Consider the following 21547-nt stretch of genomic DNA (forward strand, 5'->3'; position numbering starts at 1 on the left):
GTCTCAATCCAGACTGCTTCAAGACCATCAACTTGGAGATCAGGTCGGGGTTTACAATATAAATGATTCTTAACATAAATGGCTACTCCCCCATGAGGATCACCTGGACGGCTGTTTTGAGTGACGTCATCATATTCATTCACCCTGTCGAGACGAGATACCACGCGCTTCGATGAATTAATCGGAGGTGTAACGTAACATGTGACAAATCAAAGCTCATTACATTTAGTCAAGTTTTGACTAAATGTTTTAACATAGAGGGGGAATCGAGACGAGGGTCGTGGTGTGTGTGTGTGTGTGTGTGTGTGTGTGTGTGTGTGTGTGTGTGTGTGTGCAGGGCCGGATCTGGGGGGGGGGGGGGGTCCTGGGTTCCGGACTCCCCCCCCCCCTGGCCATCCAATGTACCTCTCAGAGAAAAAAAGTGGACTTTTTAAGCTCTTCCCCCAACTCCCTCAGTTTATTTGGTCTTCCAAAACTATTTCAAATTATGAACAACATCAAGTCGACAACGGCCTGCCCTCCCCGTTATAAGTCCATCATCATAGTAATATTCAAAGTAAAGAGTCCTTTCAGACTTATTTACTAGGCATATATGTCTTTTGGATTATTCCACTGAACCACTATGGTAAATGAATATATGAAGTATTTTGTTACTGTTGAAAATGTGTAATTTTGATTCCCAATTACAAGGAAAGACCAAAAAATGACCCCACAAATGCAACATTTTCTCGGCTTCTGGGAGGCTTTGCCCCCCAGACCCCCCAGCGGGGCGTTGCCCCTGCACCCCAAAGGGGCCTGGGCGGCCCCTGGACCCCTGCCTTCAGTTGGAACCCCCCCCATCCCCTCAAACGAACTTGGTCCGGCCCTGGTGTGTGTGTGTGTGTGTGTGTGTGTGTGTGTGTGTGTGTGTGTGTGTGTGTGTGTGTGTGTACGTGTCTGTCTCTGTGTGTGTGTAGAGCGATTCAGACTAAACTACTGGACCGATCTTTATGAAATTTTACATGAGAGTTCCTGGGAATTATATCCCCGGACGTTTTTTTCATTTTTTGATAAATGTCTTTCATGACGTCATATCCGGCTTTTTGTAAAAGTTTAGGCGGCACTGTCACACCCTCATTTTTGGCAAAGCAATCTTCGACGAAGGCCGGACTTTGGTATTGCATTTCAGCTTGGTGGCTTCAAAAATAATTTATGAATTTGGTCATTAAAAATCGGAAACTTGTAATTAAAATGTTTGTTTTCTTAAACGATCCAAAAACAATTTCATCTTATTCTTCGTCATTTTCTGATTCCAAAAACATATACATATGTTATATTTGGATTACAAACAAGCTCTGAAAATTAAAAATATGAAAATTATTATTAAAATTAATTGTCCGAAATCGATTTAGAAACAATTTCATCTTAATCCTTGTCGGTCCCTGATTCCAAAAACATATACATATGATATGTTTGGATTAAAAACAAACTCAGTACGCTAAAAAGAATAGAAGCGCGTTATCCTACTCAGCGCGACCATTACCGCACTATTCTGGTTTGTCGGTTTCACTGCCTTTGCCACAAACAGTGGACTGACGAAACTACGAGTATGCGGTCTTGGTGAAAAAATGCAGTGCGTTCAGTTTCATTCTGTGAGTTCGACAGCTTGACTAAATGTTGTTATTTCGCCTTACGCGACTTGTTTTTGCTTTGAAATGTCTTCACAACGTACAGATAATTCATAACGATATAATCGTCATCACAAGACAGGTACTATATTCTTTGTTTGTCGTCTGCTAGCCTACGAATCTAGCCCAGTCATCCCATCCAGCACAAATGCACAATCCGCTGTAATTTAAACCGCCCTGATATGGCCCTTAGTGGTCGGCTGGGCGTTAAGCAAACAAACAAACAAACAAAAGCTGTAATTTAATTAAGAACTTTCACGTGACGCTAACATTTCTAGAGTATTGTTTGTTTGCTTTGAAGTCAAAGATTTCACTAAGCTGAAGAGATCGAAGTTCCATTAGACGCGTCTTCAATTTGGACGCTTCGATTCCAGGATATTTAGAGCAGAAGGCATTCAAGGGCAGAATGTAGGATAAACAGAATACGCTGTGTGATACCAGGGTTAAACTCGTTGCTTTTTTTTTAAGATTGGAAGGATCGATTTCGCTCGCATTTCAATTAAAAAAAAAATCCACTCGTGTAAATCTGGTATCATAATTATAGCAAGCCATGTAATATTTTCTATTTTCAGTGCACAGTATTCAGGTCGTCTTTACAAAGAAACAAAGAGATGACAGAGACGATGTTTTCTCCTCTCCTCTACCTTACTTGTGTTGTTTCAAAAATTGAATAATATTTTTCAGTGTACAGTATTCAATTCGTCCTTTGACCGAATTATAGAGATCGATGGGGCAAAGATGTTCCTGCTTCACACAACATACTTCGTCGGTTACTTCACCATGACTCTACCGAGCAGCGTTATTTGCACCTGGGTTTCTCCTATCAGGTACATCTCATTCTTTTTGTGAGTGAAGATATTGTGGCCAGATGTTATGATGTAAATTTTGACAGAGTTTTTAGTGTAAAGTCGGCCCGGTCTCCTCTTTCTCTCGCTCTCTTCCTCTCTCTCCCTCCTCCTTCCAGCTTCCCCCCCTCTCTCTCCCCCCTCTCTCTCCTCCCTCTCTCTCTCTGTCTCTGTCTCTCTCTCTTTTATGTAAATAAATATAATTAAATATAAATAAAGTAAAACCCTACTTTCTCTGTCACGCTCGAAAAATAAATGTCATTTTCAATTCAATTCAATTCTCTCTCTCTTCTCTCTCTCTCTCGCTTGCTCTCTCAACCTCTCTCCCAAAGTGTATACTATAGAACTCTATTATTTCAGGCTGACAAGTGGACTGATGATGGCTAACAGTGTCATCACACTTCTACTGCCCACAGTCATCGTCTTCAATGTCCCATTTCTATTTTTCTTGAGATTTATTCAAGGTGTGGCTGAGGTGAGCAATGATATTTTTTCCTGCCGGACTCGAATTTTTCGCCCTTTCTTGTATATAATATCAAAGTTGTGAAAGAAACAACTAAAAGGCAGCAGAGAAAAAAAAGAGTAAATTTTAAGGGGCTTATTGTCCGTCAGGTCTTAATTGCCTATATTGGACATGAATTGGTTTATACGATTCGAGTTTTTACGCCCTCACGGCTTTTGATGTTTGCGTGTTTAGGTGGTATCAGCCATCTGCACTTATGGTAGAATGACCAAGATCTTTAACGTGCCATTGTGGTGACACGGGGGTGGGAGATGGATACCGTCTCTGGGTCTGCACATAAAGTTGACCCGTGTCCGTCCCGGCCCGGATTCGAACCAGCGACCTCTCGATCACAAGTCCAGTGCTCTACCACCTGAGCTACCCGGGCCCCGGGCAGCAGAGACATTCTTTTGAGATCTTAAATACTCCTATTTGAGAAAAGGAGAGAGATGAATCCCTTCACAGATAACCAATTGGGAAAAGCCGACCCTCCTCTATGATACCTGTGATTTCAAAGAGGAGATAACTGTCGAAGGGGAGCGTTTCAACAGAGAAACCTCAGGTCCCGAAGAGGACCATTGTTTTACTAACAGGACCAGACACGTGTTTCGCTTATAGTGTGTCTCATGATTGGTCGGGTGGTAGAGACGGCGAGAGTTGTCAACACAATCTTATCTAACCAAGAACAAACCACTCTCCGAGTACTAGCTGCTGTTGGGCATGGGAGACTACCCTCAACTGACAATCCCAAGAGGGTATCAGTGGAGGGAAACACTTTGATAAAGTATAAAATTAAAATTGTCAAAGAAATTATGGAATTAAAAGGTCGAATTAAGAAAGAATTTTGAAAATTGGACAAGTTTCAACCAAGACATTAAGTTTGCACGAGGGAAATTTAAATGGTCAGTCGTTACTGAATCCTGGATAGCTCCTTGCGCAGCTTGAGTAGAGGCTTTCAATCCACGATCTCTCGAACAATGGCGTTGTTGGGTTTTTACGTCTCTTCAAACTATTTGGCTACGCGGCACCTGTTAACCCGTGATTTATAAAAATGTAAAAACATTTTACAAATTACGTCGAACCTAAAACCGCGATTTGTAAAAATGTTAAAAAAATCGCATTCCACAAAGAAATACATGCCTTTTATTATTATTAATATTTGTTGTTTAGACCCCAGTCAACCACAAAGGGATCCCAGGCCGAAAATCCATATGAAAATGAAAGTGTGGGAGTAAAGCTGCACATGTTATTTTTTTAAATTTGATTTCGAAGCGTGATAAGCGCAGATTTGTCTTTCTGTCGGTGTGTCCGCCACAAACATGTGTACGCGAGTTCTCAAAAAAAATCTCAACATCGTAATTACCGCCAAGCTAATAGATCCCTGGACTTTTGAGATGACAAGAAAATATCGGGCGCATTTACGTGATTTGTAAAATCACATTTTTACAAATCATGGGTCAACTGGCACCGCTCTCGGGGTGCGCGCAATTGACCGTTATGAAAGGACTGGTTATTTTTGCATTAAAGACTGTCCTTTGAGGCCCAGAGAGAGAGAGAGAGAGAGAGAGAGAGAGAGAGAGAGAGAGAGAGAGAGAGAGAGAGAGAGAGAGAGAGAGAGAGAGAGAGAGAGAGAGAGAGAGAGAGAGAGAGAGAGAGAGAGAGGGAGGGAGAGAGAGAGAAAGCGAGAGAGAGAGCGAGAGAGAGAGAGAGAAAGAGAGAGAGACAGACAGACAGACAGACAGACAGAGACAAATAGACAGACAGACAGACCGACCGACATAGACGGACAGACAGACAGACAGACAGACAGACAGACAGGCAGACAGTCAGACAGACGCACACACACAGACAGACAGACTGACAGGCAAAGATATGAGATTTGTTTACAGTCTTGAAGCACGATGATTTACTTTGTACAGTGGTTAAAACTTCTTTCCATTTTTGTGTGTTAAAAGTGTCCAACCAATTCTTATATTTGTTTCTAACATCTTTATAATCCACTTTTACCTTTCGACAGGCAGGCCAACAACCCATCATCATCGGTCTGATATCCGCTTGGTCCACAAAACACGACAAAGCCTTTCTCTCTTCTATCTTCATTACCGGTATGAGAAGCTCGAGAAAAGCTGTTATAATTCTTCACGTTTCACTTCGAATTATTTATTCATTTATTTATTTTATTTTATATTATATTTCTTTATTTATCTATTTACCTATTTATTTCTTTATTCATTGTATATTTATTTAGTTGCTCGTGCCCACGTTTGCCCGACGCCACCATCCTTTTGTTCCCCTTCACTAAACCCACAAATCCGTTCTCTCTCAATATTTTGATCTGCCTGTCTGCGTTTTAATCTTCAGGGCCAGTCTTCCGTTGTGCTCTGCATGTGTCTCACCTTGTGTATGTGTGTGTGTGTGTGAGTGTGTGTGTGTGTGTGTGTGTGTGTGAGTGTGTGTGTTGTATTGAGTGCGAACGTGATTGCAGGCATGCGGCGCGCGTGTGTGTGCGAGTCGACTTTTCTTTTCCTTTGTATTATATTGACATACATGTACATTTCAATGTTCTATCATGCATTATGTATTCGTATTGGTAATGTTGTAATTAGTAATACTGTATGATTGCGATTGACAATTGTCCTTTTATTGTCTTTATTTTTATGTCTTAGTTTAGCAGGAACAGATTGTAAGACTAGGCGTGAGCCTAAAATCTCCATCCTTGAGTAATAAAGTTCGTTCGTTCGTTCGTTCTCTCTCTCTCTCTCTCCCTCTCTCTCTCTCTCTCTCTCTCTCTCTCTCTCTTCTCTCTCTCTCTCTCTCTCTCTCTCTCTCTCTCTCTCTCTCTCTCTCTCTCTCTCTCTCTCTCTCATCCGCAATCTTCTCTTTTTTCTCTATCCCTCGCACTCATTCTATCTATCATTTTCGCTCCCTCTCTCTCTTGCTCTCTATAAAGTCCCCCCCCTGTCTCATTCTCCTTCTCTCCATTTCTCTCTCTTTATCCCTCTCTCTTCCTCTCCTTCTCTCTCCTTTAGCCTTCTCGGGAGCGTTTCTCTGGAACTCCTTACCCCAACAGATAAGAAATGCAACTTCAGTGAAAATGTTTAAGAGACAGTCACGTCCACACATCATTCGTGAATGAAATGTCTTGTTCGATTGTTATTTTGTTAAACATTTTGTACTAATGTTAACGGATGTGTAGCTGATCGGAGCAACTTATTCCCAAATGAAAGGTATAACTATGTCAATGTAATTTTGTAATTTTTTGAGTTCTCCTTATGTAATTCCTTAAATGCACATTGTGTTGCATTCTGTACAATGTATTTCTGTATTTTATATGATTGAATTTATATTTGTAATGTGCGTCTGTCTTTATGTGTTGTATAAAGGACAGGTTGGAAGAATAGGCTTTGCCTAAAACCTTTATCCTTTTGTAATAAAGTTCTGAGTCTGAGTCTGAGTCTGAGTCTCCTCAGTGTTCTTTCTCTCCCCTCTCTCCCGCCTCTCTACCGCTATCCCTATGTCTCCGTCTCTCCATCTCTCTCCCACCTCTCTACCGCTATCCCTATATCTCCTTTTCTCCATCTCTCTCCCGCCTCTCTACCGCTATCCCTATATCTCCTTCTCTCCATCTCTCTCCCGCCTCTCTACCGCTATCCCTATATCTCCTTCTCTCCATCTCTCTCCCGCCCCTCTACCGCTATCCCTATATCTCCTTCCCTCTGCCTCTCTCTCTAACTCACAATCTACTCCCCTCTCTCTATTGCTCCTTATCCACTCTTTATTCCCCCCTCTGCTTCTTTACCTCTGTAAACTTGTAGGGGTAGTTATTTTTCGATAATGACCCAGCAACCAAACAAATAACGACCCAGCAACAGCCTGAATCATCGATAGTGCAATGGGTTGAGAAGTTGTTCCGTTTCGGTACTACTTTTTGCGACTGAAAAGTTCCGAACGCTCTAACGTACGAAGTATACATCTCTGGAGCAAACAATACAAACATACCGCATTTAAATTAACAACTACAGGCCTGAACACATGAATCTTCATGTAAAATCCATGAGTTCGGTTGTTTTCTGAATCTAGATTTGCCGTGCTCAAACGTTCATCACAGAGTCTAGCGACAAGAGTAGTTCCCCTTCTTTTCACTCAACTTCTTCGACAACAGACTGCAATCCGACGGTCAGTTTTCAACAATATTTCATTTAATAAACAGATCACACGCAACCAAATACACACATCTCATCAATTTAAACAACATAAAGAGGTTTCATACACTATTTTCCCCAGAAAACTGAACTTCATACAGTTTTGAACGTTGGAACACGGGTGCAAAAGTTCGTCTGCTAGTCCCATTTGACGAAAGAACATTATTGTAAGCGACACCAAAACATATACAGAACACACAATATCTGCCTTTGCCGCCACAGCAGAATAACAGCATATCTGTGTACTTGAATTTTAGTCCAAAATAGGAAAACTGACAAGAAGTGTTAACAGAATGGAATGATTTGCACGGAACTATACAACCGCGCATTAATCGATCGCCTGCGCAGGTTGACTGGTTGAGTGAATAGGATTCGATCAAACTTTCGCAAAAAACCTCCTCTTTTCTTTGAATAACTGAAGAAAGGAGGAATAAAGAGGTTACACACCTCGTCTCAGTGATTATAAAAAATAATGGTCTCAGTTCGCGGTCATGAAAAAGCTCGCTAAAGCTCGCATTTTTCATGATCCGCTAACTTCGACCATTATTTTTAATAATCACTGAGACTCGGCGTGTAACCTCTACATATCTCTCCCTATCGCCCCCCTCTTGCTCTCCCTGTCTTTTCTCTACCTCTTTATCCATCTCTCTAAAAATGCTTATATTTCTTCCACTGGAAAAGCATCTCAAGTTAAACAAAGCCATTTTCATGCATAAATTGTATTACGGTAAAGTGCCGATTTACATTACATCATTATTTAATAAAGCTACCGACAGATATGGGTCGGTCTACTTGATCCCACCGATTCCACGATTTGACCTTTATAAGACCAGTCTTGCTTTTTCGGGTACATCAGTTTGGAATTCACTTCCATCATCCTTTAAGCACTTAAAGTCATTAAAAGGTTTTAAAAAATGTGTCCAAAAAACACTTAATGTCTGAGTAGTTTAACGCGTTTTGATTTACCACACTTAGTATTACGCCAAAGATATGCTGTGCATTGTATATTCTGAACATATTTTTGTTGTACTATTGCTACATGTTCGATTGCTACCAGCTTGTACTTATAATTATTTGCATAGTATGCATTTGATTTTATGAATGACCACATATGTATGCTCTTCATGCCTCATCTTCATCATCATCATCATCATCATCATCATCATCATCATCATCATCATCATTATCATCATCGTCATCGTCATCTTTATCATCACGTGCTGAAGTTTTCTGACCTCCTTTTGTTGGTAAACTTTTTAACTTTTTAATTTTTAATTTTTAAATTTTATCATTGTGTGTCTGTGCGTCCCATGGACAGATTGTAAGAAAAGGCGTAGCCTTAAATCTTAATCCTTGTTAAATAAAGTTCAATTCAATTCAATTATCTCCCTCTCATTATCCCTCCCTCTCCACCTCTCTCTAATGCTAATTGGGCTATACCTCATTCAGACATCATCATTGTTGTTGCAGGTGTGTACACCGCTCCGGCACTTTCTTTCGTCTTGACTAGCACTTGTTTGTGCTATGTAAGTTGGAACAGTATTTTCTACATCTATGGTAAGCAGGATACAGTTCGAAGGAGGATTTTAGTTGCTACTAGCTGTACCCGTGTTTTTTCGTAAACCGCCTTCAGTTATTTCCTGGAACGGTCCTTGATGAATGATTATTTCTTTCCCGCATCATACAAATAAACGCTTGTAACATGTGTTTTATCACACACACACACACACACACTCACAGATATACTTACAAATACATGCACACCTGCAAACACGCAAGCACACACACACACACACACACACACACACACACACACACACACACACACACACACACACACACACACACACACACACACTCACGTGTAAGAACGCGCACGCACCCCCCCCCCCTTCCCTCTCCACGGCGTAAACACGAACACAAATACTCGCGCGCATCCGCGCTCGCACTTTTACCCTTCCAGTGAAAGGGAGAGAGAGAGAGACATAAATATAAAAAGAAACGGCAGACACACATAGAAAGAACCATGCAAATACTCTTTCTCCCGTGCTATATATTCAGCATCTCTTCTTTTTATATTTAGTCAAGTTTTGACTAAACATTTTAACATCGAGGGGGAATCGAAACGAGGGTCGTGGTGTATGTGCGTGTGTCTCTGTGTGTGTGTGTCTGTGTGTGTGTGTGTGTGTAGAGCGATTCAGACTAAACTACTGGACCGATCTTTATGAAATGTGACATGAGAGTTCCTGGGTATGAAATCCCCGAACGTTTTTTTCATTTTTTTGATAAATGTCTTTGATGACGTCATATCCGGCTTTTCGTGAAAGTTGAGGCGGCACTGTCACGCCCTCATTTTTCAACCAAATTGGTTGAAATTTTGGTCAAGTAATCTTCGACGTAGCCCGGGGTTCGGTATTGCATTTCAGCTTGGTGGCTTAAAAATTAATTAATGACTTTGGTCATTAAAAATCTGAAAATTGTTAAAAAAAATACAAATTTATAAAACGATCCAAATTTACGTTTATCTTATTCTCCATCATTTGCTGATTCCAAAAACATATAAATATGTTATATTCGGATTAAAAACAAGCTCTGAAAATTAAATATATAAACATTATTATCAAAATTAAATTGTCCAAATCAATTTAAAAACACTTTCATCTTATTCCTTGTCGGTTCCTGATTCCAAAAACATATAGATATGATATGTTTGGATTAAAAACACGCTCAGAAAGTTAAAACAAAGAGAGGTACAGAAAAGCGTGCTATCCTTCTTAGCGCAACTACTACCCCGCTCTTCTTGTCAATTTCACTGCCTTTGCCATGAGCGGTGGCCTGACGATGCTACGAGTAAAATGGCATTGCGTTTCATTCTGTGAGTTCGACAGCTACTTGACTAAATATTGTATTTTCGCCTTACGCGACTTGTTTATATTTAGTCAAGTTTTGACTAAATATTTTAACATCGAGGGGGAATCGAAACGAGGGTCGTGGTGTATGTGCGTGTGTCTGTGTGTGTGTGTCTGTGTGTGTGTGTGTGTAGAGCGATTCAGACTAAACTACTGGACTGATCTTTATGAAATTTGACATGAGAGTTCCTGGGTATGAAATCCCCGAACGTTTTTTTCATTTTTTTGATGAATGTCTTTGATGACGTCATATCCGGCTTTTCGTGAAAGTTGAGGCGGCACTGTCACGCCCTCATTTTTCAACCAAATTGGTTGAAATTTTGGTCAAGTACTCTTCGACGAAGCCCGGGGTTCGGTATTGCATTTCAGCTTGGTGGCTTAAAAATTAATTAATGACTTTGGTCATTAAAAATCTGAAAATTGTAAAAAAAAATACAAATTTATAAAACGATCTAAATTTACGTTTATCTTATTCTCCATCATTTGCTGATTCCAAAAACATATAAATATGTTATATTCGGATTAAAAACAAGCTCTGAAAATTAAATATATAAAAATTATTATCAAATTTTTTTTTTCGAAATCAATTTAAAAACACTTTCATCTTATTCCTTGTCGGTTCCTGATTCCAAAAATATATAGATATGATATGTTTGGATTAAAAACACGCTCAGAAAGTTAAAACGAAGAGAGGTACAGAAAAGCGTGCTATGCAGCACAGCGTAACCACTACCCCGCTCTTCTTGTCAATAGGGAGATTTAAAAGACAGCACGTTTCGTTTTGCAGCTCGTTTCGTTTGGTGAATGAGTCACCCCGCGAAAGGGAACGTGAAACGAGATGGCATAGGCCGCAGACAAGATTTAGATGTATTCACGTTTCGTTTCGGAATGAAGGAAGGGCGATAAATCATCAACATAAAAAGGAGGGTCAGAAAACGGCGGGCATACGCAAATAAAAGGCGAGTCATGCGCAAATGAAAGGCCGGGCATGGCAGGATATGATCCGCTGACTGGGCATGGCATAATTTCAACTCCACGAGTCAATAAAGGATTGACATACTCGCATTGCACACACAAGAGCTTCACATTTTTCAATTCATGCACCTGCTCATCATCAATTGTATTTCACAAAAATTAGATCATTCATGTTGAATTCCAAGATTTACTCATTCGAACTCATTATTTTTTTTATCCATTTCACGCATCTCAATTTTTACAACTGGTAACAGCCTATGGCAAAGAGCTCTACCGAACCATGTAGGCAATTATACCCTGAGTATTCCCCATTCTCAGAAAACGGCCCTGTGCACACGCCTGTGCCGATTTAGAAGCCTTTCCCCAACTAGGGGTTGTTTTGTACTTGTCACGTCTGTCCTCGATAAGAATGGAAAAAAAAACCCAAGGAGGTGGTCCAGAATCGGGCATACTTTGATTATTTTCAGTCCAAATAAATCACACAGACTTTGTTTATACAAAATCACATACGAAGCCAGAATAAAAATTCGATGCGATGACCTACTTCTGCTTCGCCATTTGCTTTCTCACCATGAAGTTGGATAAATGTACCAGGATCAGCACCCTTCAAAATATTTCAGTTCACAACAGTTGTCTACCTCCAATGAACACATTCTCAGCGCTGAAAGACTGTGAAAGGGTTGATGAATCTAGCAATGCATAAAATGGCCAACAAATAAAACTGTTAGTGTGCAAAAATACTCACAAAAGTTGACGAAATATTGTTCGTTTTTTGGGGGTGGAAAACGTGACTGCGTTTTGACGTTCCACGTTCCGTTTCAGTTAACCTTCACCTTTCCAGCGAGAGACCCCCGAAATGATGACGTTTACCACAACTTCAAAACGAAACGTCCCGACGTTTCGTTTTTTAAATCTCCCTAATAGGGAGATTTAAAAGACAGCACGTTTCGTTTTGCAGCTCGTTTCGTTTGGTGAATGAGTCACCCCGCGAAAGGGAACGTGAAACGAGATGGCATAGGCCGCAGACAAGATTTAGATGTATTCACGTTTCGTTTCGGAATGAAGGAAGGGCGATAAATCATCAACATAAAAAGGAGGGTCAGAAAACGGCGGGCATACGCAAATAAAAGGCGAGTCATGCGCAAATGAAAGGCCGGGCATGGCAGGATATGATCCGCTGACTGGGCATGGCATAATTTCAACTCCACGAGTCAATAAAGGATTGACATACTCGCATTGCACACACAAGAGCTTCACATTTTTCAATTCATGCACCTGCTCATCATCAATTGTATTTCACAAAAATTAGATCATTCATGTTGAATTCCAAGATTTACTCATTCGAACTCATTATTTTTTTTATCCATTTCACGCATCTCAATTTTTACAACTGGTAACAGCCTATGGCAAAGAGCTCTACCGAACCATGTAGGCAATTATACCCTGAGTATTCCCCATTCTCAGAAAACGGCCCTGTGCACACGCCTGTGCCGATTTAGAAGCCTTTCCCCAACTAGGGGTTGTTTTGTACTTGTCACGTCTGTCCTCGATAAGAATGGAAAAAAAAACCCAAGGAGGTGGTCCAGAATCGGGCATACTTTGATTATTTTCAGTCCAAATAAATCACACAGACTTTGTTTATACAAAATCACATACGAAGCCAGAATAAAAATTCGATGCGATGACCTACTTCTGCTTCGCCATTTGCTTTCTCACCATGAAGTTGGATAAATGTACCAGGATCAGCACCCTTCAAAATATTTCAGTTCACAACAGTTGTCTACCTCCAATGAACACATTCTCAGCGCTGAAAGACTGTGAAAGGGTTGATGAATCTAGCAATGCATAAAATGGCCAACAAATAAAACTGTTAGTGTGCAAAAATACTCACAAAAGTTGACGAAATATTGTTCGTTTTTTGGGGGTGGAAAACGTGACTGCGTTTTGACGTTCCACGTTCCGTTTCAGTTAACCTTCACCTTTCCAGCGAGAGACCCCCGAAATGATGACGTTTACCACAACTTCAAAACGAAACGTCCCGACGTTTCGTTTTTTAAATCTCCCTAATTTCACTGCCTATGCCGTGAGCGTGGACCACGAGTATATAGTTGGGTCATATCCAAGGATTCCGTGACCGTTGGGAGCAAAGGTCCGTTTCTCGATGGATTTGACTTCTGTGAAGGTTAAATAAAAATTTTAGAATGGGTGTACCTCGCGAAAGTGTGGGCATAACTTTTGAGAGCCCCAAATTCAAAATGGCCACCAACGGCCAGTATGAAAATTAACTTTTTACTGGTTTGGCTTAGAATGCTGCACAAAACATGTTTTCTAGGATAGTTTGGCATGGGGAATTCATATTTGGTATTATTTATATGATTTTACCTGTTTTTGATGTCTAAAACCAAGATGGCCGCCAATTTTCATGTCCGAACGGTCACTTTTGCAAAGTCTTGAAAGGTCCTTCCTAGTAGGCTGTAATGTCCGTTTCTCAGTTGATTTGGCTTCCTTGAAGGTTAAATAATGTTTTTATCCTGGATGTCTTTTGCAAAAATGTAGACACGAAAGTACAAAAGCCCCAAATCCAAAATGGCTTCCAACGACCATTATGAAAATGAACATTTTACTATCTAGTTGATGGAGCATACACCGATTAGGTCTGTGTCTAGTGGGGTCTCTACACATCTTCTGTATCTGTTGAATCTCCAGGCTCGCTCCTCTCATCATCACTTCCACTTTCATCCGAATAATCGCGAAGTGTGAGCTGTTGGGGCAATGGGGGTTGGGTGTAGCGTATTGGTCGGCACTTCCCATCCACAAGTTCCCAGCCGTGCCCAATTGGGGATGGATGGTCAAACAGGTTGTAATGAAGTTGGCAGTATGTGATATAATTGGTCCTCTCCACATGGAGATTCAAGGAGTCGTCATCGGGTGGGAGGCGGAATTTACTTTTCCTCTTCATCTTTTCATTCTGTGAGTTCGACAGCTACTTGACTAAATATTGTATTTTCGCCTTACGCGACTTGTTTACATTTAGTCAAGTTTTGACTAAATATTTTAACGTAGAGGAGGGAATCGAGACGAGGGTCGTGGTGTATGTGTGTGTGTGTGTGTGTGTGTGTGTGTCTGTTTATCTGTGTGTGTGTGTAGAGCGATTTAGACCAAACTACTGGACCGATCTTTATGAAATTTTACATGAGAATTCCTGGGATTGATATCCCCGAATGTTTTTTTCATTTTTTTGATAAATGTCTTTGATGACGTCATATCCGGCTTTTCGTGAAAGTTGAGGCGGCACTGTCACGCTCTCATTTTTCAACCAAATTGGTTGAAATTTTGGTCAAGTAATCTTCGACGAAGCCCGGACTTCGGTATTGCATTTCAGCTTGGTGGCTTAAAAATTAATTAATGACTTTGGTCATTAAAAATCGGAAAATTGTAAAAAAAAAAGTTTTTATATAAAACGATTCAAATTTACGTTCATCTTATTCTCCATCATTGTCTGATTCCAAAAACATATAAATATGTTATATTTGGATTAAAAACAAGCTCTGAAAATTAAATATATAAAAACTATTATCAAAATTAAATTGTCGAAATCAATTTAAAAACACTTTCATCTTATTTCTTGTCGGTTCCTGATTCCAAAAACATTTAGATATGATATGTTTGGATTAAAAACACGCTCAGAAAGTTAAAACAAAGAGAGGTACAGAAAAGCGTGCTATCCTTCTTAGCGCAACTACTACCCCGCTCTTTTTGTCAATTTCACTGCCTTTGCCATGAGCGGTGGACTGACGATGCTACGAGTATACGGTCTTGCTGAAAAATGGCATTGCGTTCAGTTTCATTCTGTGAGTTCGACAGCTACTTGACTAAATGTTGTATTTTCGCCTTATGCGACTTGTTTATAAGTTAGATTGAGGCTTTGTGTTTTTCTTGGCTGCACAACAATAATACAATTGTAAGTGTGAGATTGACTAAAAAGAAATGTTTGTTTGTTTGTAAATGTTCACTTGATTGCTTGGTCTGTTTTTTACATTTAGTCAAGTTTTGACTAAATGTTTTAACATAGAGGGGGAATCGAGACGAGGGTCGTGGTGTATGTGTGTGTGTGTGTGTGTGTGTGTGTGTGTGTGTGTGTGTGTAAACTACTGGACCGATCTTTATGAAATTTTACATGAGAGTTTCTGGGTATGATATCCCCAGACGTTTTATTCATGTTTTTGATAAATAGCTTTGATGACGTCATATCCGGCTTTTTGTAAAAGTTGAGGCGGCACTGTCACACCCTCATTTTTTAATCAAATTGATTGACATTTTGGCCAAGCAATCTTCGACGAAGGCCAGACTTTGGTATTGCATTTCAGCGTGGAGGCTTAAAAATTAATGAATGAATTCGGTCATTAAAAATCTGAAAATTGTAATAAATTTTTTTTAAAAATAAAATGATCCAAAATTATGTTCATCTTATTCTTCATCATTTTCTGATTCCAAAAACATATAAATATGTTATATTCGGATTAAAAACAAGCTCTGAAAATTAAAAATATAAAAATTATGATTAAAATAAAATGTCCGAAATCGATTTAAAAACAATAATCATCTGTTCCTGATTCCAAAAACATATAGATATGATATGTTTGGATTAAAAATACGCTCAGAAAGTGAAAACGAAGAGAGGTACAGAATAGCGTGCTATCCCGCTCAGCGCGACCATTACTGCACTATTCTGGCTCGTCGATTTTACTGCCTTTGCCACGTGCGGTGGACTGACGAAACTATGAGTATGCGGTCTTGGTGAAAAAATGCAGTGCGTTCAGTTTTATTCTGTGAGTTCGTCAGCTTGACTAAATGTAGTAATTTCGCCTTACGCGACTTGTTTAATTCTGTACTGTGTGTGTGTGTGTGTGTGTGTGTGTTGTGTGTGTGTGTGCGCGTGCGATTGTACGTGTGTGTGTGTGTGTGTGTGTGTGTGTGTGCGTGCGATTGTACGTGTGTGTGTGTGTGTGTGATTGAGAGAGAGAGAGAGAGAGAGAGAGAGAGAGAGAGAGAGAGAGAGAGAGAGAGAGAGAGAGAGAGAGAGAGAGAGAGAGAGAGAGAAATAACGTGCACGATTGAGGGCAAACAATCATTGAATTTACACTGTGAAAACCTCTCTCTTTCTCTTTCTCTCTCTCTCTCTCTCTCTCTCTCTCTCTCTCTCTCTCTCTCTCTCTCTCTCTCTCTCTCTCTCTCTGGTGTCAATGACGTGTCAATTAATGTAGATGTTACACCCCCTCAAGATAACATGCCTGAGGGCACAGTACATGTCCCTAAAAAATTGATACCATCCTCCCTTTTTAACCCCCATTTTATTATTTACTGAACGATTGGGTTTGTTTAAATGTCAAAATGTTCATGAAAGGTTCCTTGGGTTTGGTGTGGAGTGCGGTGTGGCTCAGTCAGTTTTACGACATCCCCCAACAACACCCAAGGCTGCCTGCCGACCAACGACTCTACCACAGCACGCACGGTGACGCCGTGAGGAACAGCTCAGTCGCTGTGGTAGGAATAGAACACAGCGGAACCCCCCCTTTTACCCCCCCCAATTTAAGACCTCCCCCATTTTAAGGTTTTGCTTTTTCCGTTTTTCTGTTCATAAGCACTGTAAAGTGACCTACATTTTAAGGCTATGCTTTTTCCGTTTTTGTGTTCATAAGCTCTGTAAAGTGACCTACATTTTAAGGCTTTGCTTTTTCCGTTTTTCTGTTCATAAGCTCTGTAAAGTGACCTACATTTTAAGGCTTTGCTTTTTCCGTTTTTCTGTTCATAAGCTCTGTAAAGTGACCTACATTTTAAGGCTTTGCTTTTTCCGTTTTTCTGTTCATAAGCTCTGTAAAGTGACCTACATTTTAAGACTTTCCGCTTTTTTAAGATCTGATTTTCGAAGATTATTGAAGGTCGTTAAAGGGGGGTTCCACTGTAGTTTCTGTTACAACGAAGAAAGAGACATGTACGGCTACAAAGTCTCAAAGAGTAACCCTGTCATTACGAGGTCGCTGTTTAAAGGCATATGTACGCGCTCCCGTGTTTACAAAGTGTAGTTTGCCCATAATCGATGTCAAACGCACCATAAGACCATGTAATGACGATATGTCGCCATGCGCGGACCATATACATGCATTACAGCTTGTTTTAGAGTCTCAAAAACTTTGGATGTAAACAAAGACGCGGAGTTATTTCCCTTGCGTCAACGCTACCTCTGTTGGCAAATCTATAAATAGGACGATCCAGATCAAAATGAAAATTAACATATCTCAACATTGAAGGGGTCCTAGACCACAATATTTTGCAGGGAACTTAATTTAGCATGTCTCCAGCTGTTGGTAAAGCAATTAGCGTGTATAGTCATCGAGTACATATGGCTTTAAAACAACGCTTTATTGAATTTTGATATCGTGAAATATGTACGATGTTTCACATTGAGGATCCGGTATTATTATTTTTTTTGAATACGTTTGCCTGGAATGTTTGTTATGAAATTGAGATTTAAGGACCCCAGTGGCCAATACAGGACATGTTCGTGTACACTACATTGGGGTGTGCACGTTAAAGATCCCACGATTGACAAAAGGGTCTTTCCTGGCAAAATTGTATAGGCATAGATAAAAATGTCCACCAAAATACCTGTTTGACTTGGAATAATAGGCCGTGAAAAGTAGGATATGCGCCGAAATGGCTGCGATCTGCTGGCCGATGTGAATGCGTGATGTATTGTGTAAACAAAAATTCATCTCACACGGCATAAATAAATCCCTGCGCCTTGAATATGTGCACGATATAAATTGCAAAAAAATAAAAAATAAATAAATCCCTGCGCTTAGAACTGTACCCACGGAATACGCGCGATAAAAGCCTCATATTGATGTTTTGAGTATTCTCAAAAACCTGTAAAAGCTGGACAATTCATGCTTTCCTTCTGAGGTCATTGTTCTGTTTTCTTACAACTCCCTGTCTGCACAGGAAGCAGATATGATGTTGAATTTTGGTATGTGTCCAAATGACAAATCTATAGAAAACAAGAAGAGCAAACGCTCGATCGAGTCACTTTCGCAGTTCTGAATATTATATGAGGCATCAGATGGACAGGAAGAAATTGCTATTCACAACACAATGAGTCACGTTCACATAAAATTTGAGCCCGGTCACTTTTATAGTTTCCGAGAAAAGCCCAACGTTAAGTTGTGTGTTGCCGAACAGAAAAGGCTAGTTATCTCCCTTGTTTTTCTGATAACGTTCGTAAAAGGCTACAGATGTAAATACTTTGATGTAAAGAATAATCCTACAAAGTTTCAATCACATCCGATGAACTTTGTCAAAGATATAAAATGTCTAATTTTTCCTTTGACGCTGACCTGTGACCTTGAAAAAGGTCAAAGGTCAACGAAACCATCGTTAAAGTGTAGAGGTCATTGGAGGTCACGACTAAACAAAATATGAGCCCGATCGCTTTGATAGTTTCCGAGAAAAGTCCAACGTTAAGGTGGTGTCTACGGACGGCCGGCCGGACGGCCGGCCGGACGGCCGGCCGGACAGACTAACACTGACCGATTACATAGAGTCACATTTTCTCAAGTGACTCAATAATGCTCCATTTGTGTATTTGGCGCACTCGTCCTATCCAATGGATTCATTTTGTTTGATCATGTGACACCAGTACTTACTGACAATAAGTATTATCATTATCAAGCTAGCATTATTATTATCAGGGTTAATAAAAACAATAGAAAACAAGAAATTCCTCCGAGGTAGGAAAAACACCCCCGTCAAAGGGAAATAACCTTCTCAGTTGGTGGCAGTGAGAATGGTTATTTCCCTTTGACCATTAATATATCCCTCTAAAAGTCCTTGTATAATTTTAATCCACCAATAACTCCCTAACCGTGTGTTTGACTGGTCCCAATTTTTGTAAGGACCGTCTCAGGAATGTATAGAACCTGTTCACCAAGTTTGGTGACGATCGGTCCGTTCATTCTTGAGATCTATATGCGAACACAAACAAACAAACAAACAAACACATCGACCGAATCCTATACACACCCCTATACCGGGGGTGTAAAAATAACAACAAAGTACATGTATTGCTCACGCGGTACATTTAACATTTATTGCGACTGCTTCCCGTACATAATTTAAACATTCGACAGCAGACCCTCGGGCAATCATTAGAATTGGCCTTTTTTGCACTGACACACGTATGTGAAAAGCGAGTTGCTGCATGCTGGCGTATGCTTATTTGATCAGGGGTTTACAAAGTGTGCAATATTGTTTGTCCCCGAGGATATTCTCGTGATCCACGCGCTACATCAAAGGTACATTCCCTCTCGTGTAAGCAATCATGTTCATGTTGTTGAAGGCACCACTGTTAGCATAGGAAATGAATTCTTCTTCTTCTTGTCGTTCGCTGAAATTAATTCAATAACAATGTCTCACTCTGCAGAATTGGTCAGAAAGCAACATAGTGTTGATTATTGGCATGTGTCTAAGTGGAAAAATGCTCTTATCCTATGTCAGAGTGTGGACATATCTCATTATCAGTGAAGGTATAAACATTATCGTGTACACCGGAAGGAACGTATATTTAACTTATCATTATATGCAAATTGTCGTTATCAGCAAAAATTGCATATTAATTACGCAAACGAAATTGAGGAAAGCAATGATGCATATCACTGCAGATGACACCTTTTGAAGTAGAGGTTACATGCCGAGTCTCAGTGATTATCAAAAATAATGGTCGAAGTTAGCGGATCATGAAAAATGCGAGCTTCAGCGAGCTTTTTCATGACCGCGAACTGAGACCCTTATTTTTGATAATCACTGAGACGAGGTATGTAACCTCTTTATCCCTCCTTTCTTCAGTTATTCAAAGAAAAGAGGAGTTTTTGTGCGAAAGTTTGATCAAATCATATTCACTTAACCAGTCTACCTGCGCAGGCGATCGATTAATGCGCGGTTGTATAGTTCCGTGCTAATCATTCAAATTTGTTCACACTTCTTGTCAGTTTCCATGTTTTGAACTAAAATCAAGTACACAGTTATGTTGTCATTCTGCTGTGGCGGTAAAGGCAGATAGTGTGTGTTCTGTACATGTTTTGGTATCGCTCAGGAAATGTTCTTTCCTCGAATGTGACTAGCAGACGAAGTTTTACACCCGTGTTCCAACGCTAAAAACTGTATGAAGTTTAGTTTTCTGGGGCAAAATAGTGTATGAAACCGCTGCATGTTCTTCAAGTTGATTAAATGTTTGCAATTGATTGCGTGTGATCTGTTTATAAAATGAAATATTGTTGAAAACTGACCGTCGGATTGCAGTCTTGTCACGATGCAGCCGAAATCTGGAAGGGGAACTACTCGTGTCGCTAGACAAAGTATGAGAGTTACTTTTCCTTGGAATCTTGCTAGCGATAAACGATTGTGCACGGCAGATCTGAATTCAGAAAACAACCAAACTCATGGATTTTATATTGAGATTCATGTGTTCAAGCCTGTAGTTGCTGGTTTAAATGCGGTATGGTTGTATTGTTTGCTCCAGAAATGTATATTTTGTACGTTAGAGTGTTCTGAACTTTTGAGTCGCAAAAAGTAGATCCACAATGTGTACAGTCTCTACCCATGAGCTATCGCGGATTCAGGCCCGTTGTTGGGTAAGTGATTTTGGTTGTTGGGTAAGTTACCGAAAAATAACTAGCCCTACAAGTTTACAGAGAGAAAGAAGCAGAGGGGGGAATAATAGCAGTTAAGTGCAGGAAATCTGTTTGTGCCCGCGGATGTAATTGTTCACATCATATTACTGAACGGCAAAAGTTAGGGACCGCCCTTGACAAAACCAGGCCGTCCTGACCTGGGCCTCTCCAGAACGCTGTTGGTGGCCTGGAACTTCTGATGCAGCCTGACCACGACAAAATGGGACACTCCAAGTCGTCTGCCCACTTCTCGCTTGCTTACGCCGTCTTGCAGCCATGCGATGGCCCGGGCTTTGTTGAAGGTGGTCACCTTTCGTCTGGGAGGCATAGTGAGAAGATGGTGGCTAGCGGAAAATCGCGGGGCTATAAAGCCTAACTGGTGACAACAGTTCACTCTCAACACATCCCCCCTGCACGTGCATAACGAATTTTTCATCTTTCCCGCCCAGGCTTGCCCACGCGCCACTTTTTGCAGTTTGGCAGTTTCTGTCTCGTGCCCTAGCCAGGCCTCCGTGGATCCCGAGCAAGTTTCCTGCTAACACAGCATTGCTCACCCACTGGTGTGTTCGGCCTGACAGACATTTGGTTTTATAAACTTAGGAACAAGGAGTTTGGCACAGATGAAGTCAGCTGGTTTTTTCAAGGGCGGTCCCTAACTTTTGCCGTTCAGTATATCACTCGTTAATCATTGACCGAAACACTGAACATTACAACATGATCCC

The 21547-nt window shown here is 40.5% G+C and overlaps 1 protein-coding gene across 1 annotated transcript in view; it reads left to right on the top strand.

The window, feature by feature from the left end:
* The window catches only part of LOC138981100 (vesicular glutamate transporter 1-like), a 46446-nt gene that overhangs the window by 5520 nt on the left and 19379 nt on the right, over positions 1 to 21547 (top strand). The window contains exons 2-6 of the mRNA XM_070353934.1: positions 2352 to 2494; positions 2873 to 2987; positions 5032 to 5119; positions 8687 to 8773; positions 16505 to 16644. Of these exons, the coding sequence (XP_070210035.1) occupies positions 2352 to 2494; positions 2873 to 2987; positions 5032 to 5119; positions 8687 to 8773; positions 16505 to 16644 (573 nt within the window). The remainder of the gene's footprint in view (positions 1 to 2351; positions 2495 to 2872; positions 2988 to 5031; positions 5120 to 8686; positions 8774 to 16504; positions 16645 to 21547) is intronic.

Source organism: Littorina saxatilis, linkage group LG12, assembly GCF_037325665.1.
Source record: "Littorina saxatilis isolate snail1 linkage group LG12, US_GU_Lsax_2.0, whole genome shotgun sequence".
NCBI classification, from domain to species: Eukaryota; Metazoa; Mollusca; class Gastropoda; order Littorinimorpha; family Littorinidae; genus Littorina; species Littorina saxatilis.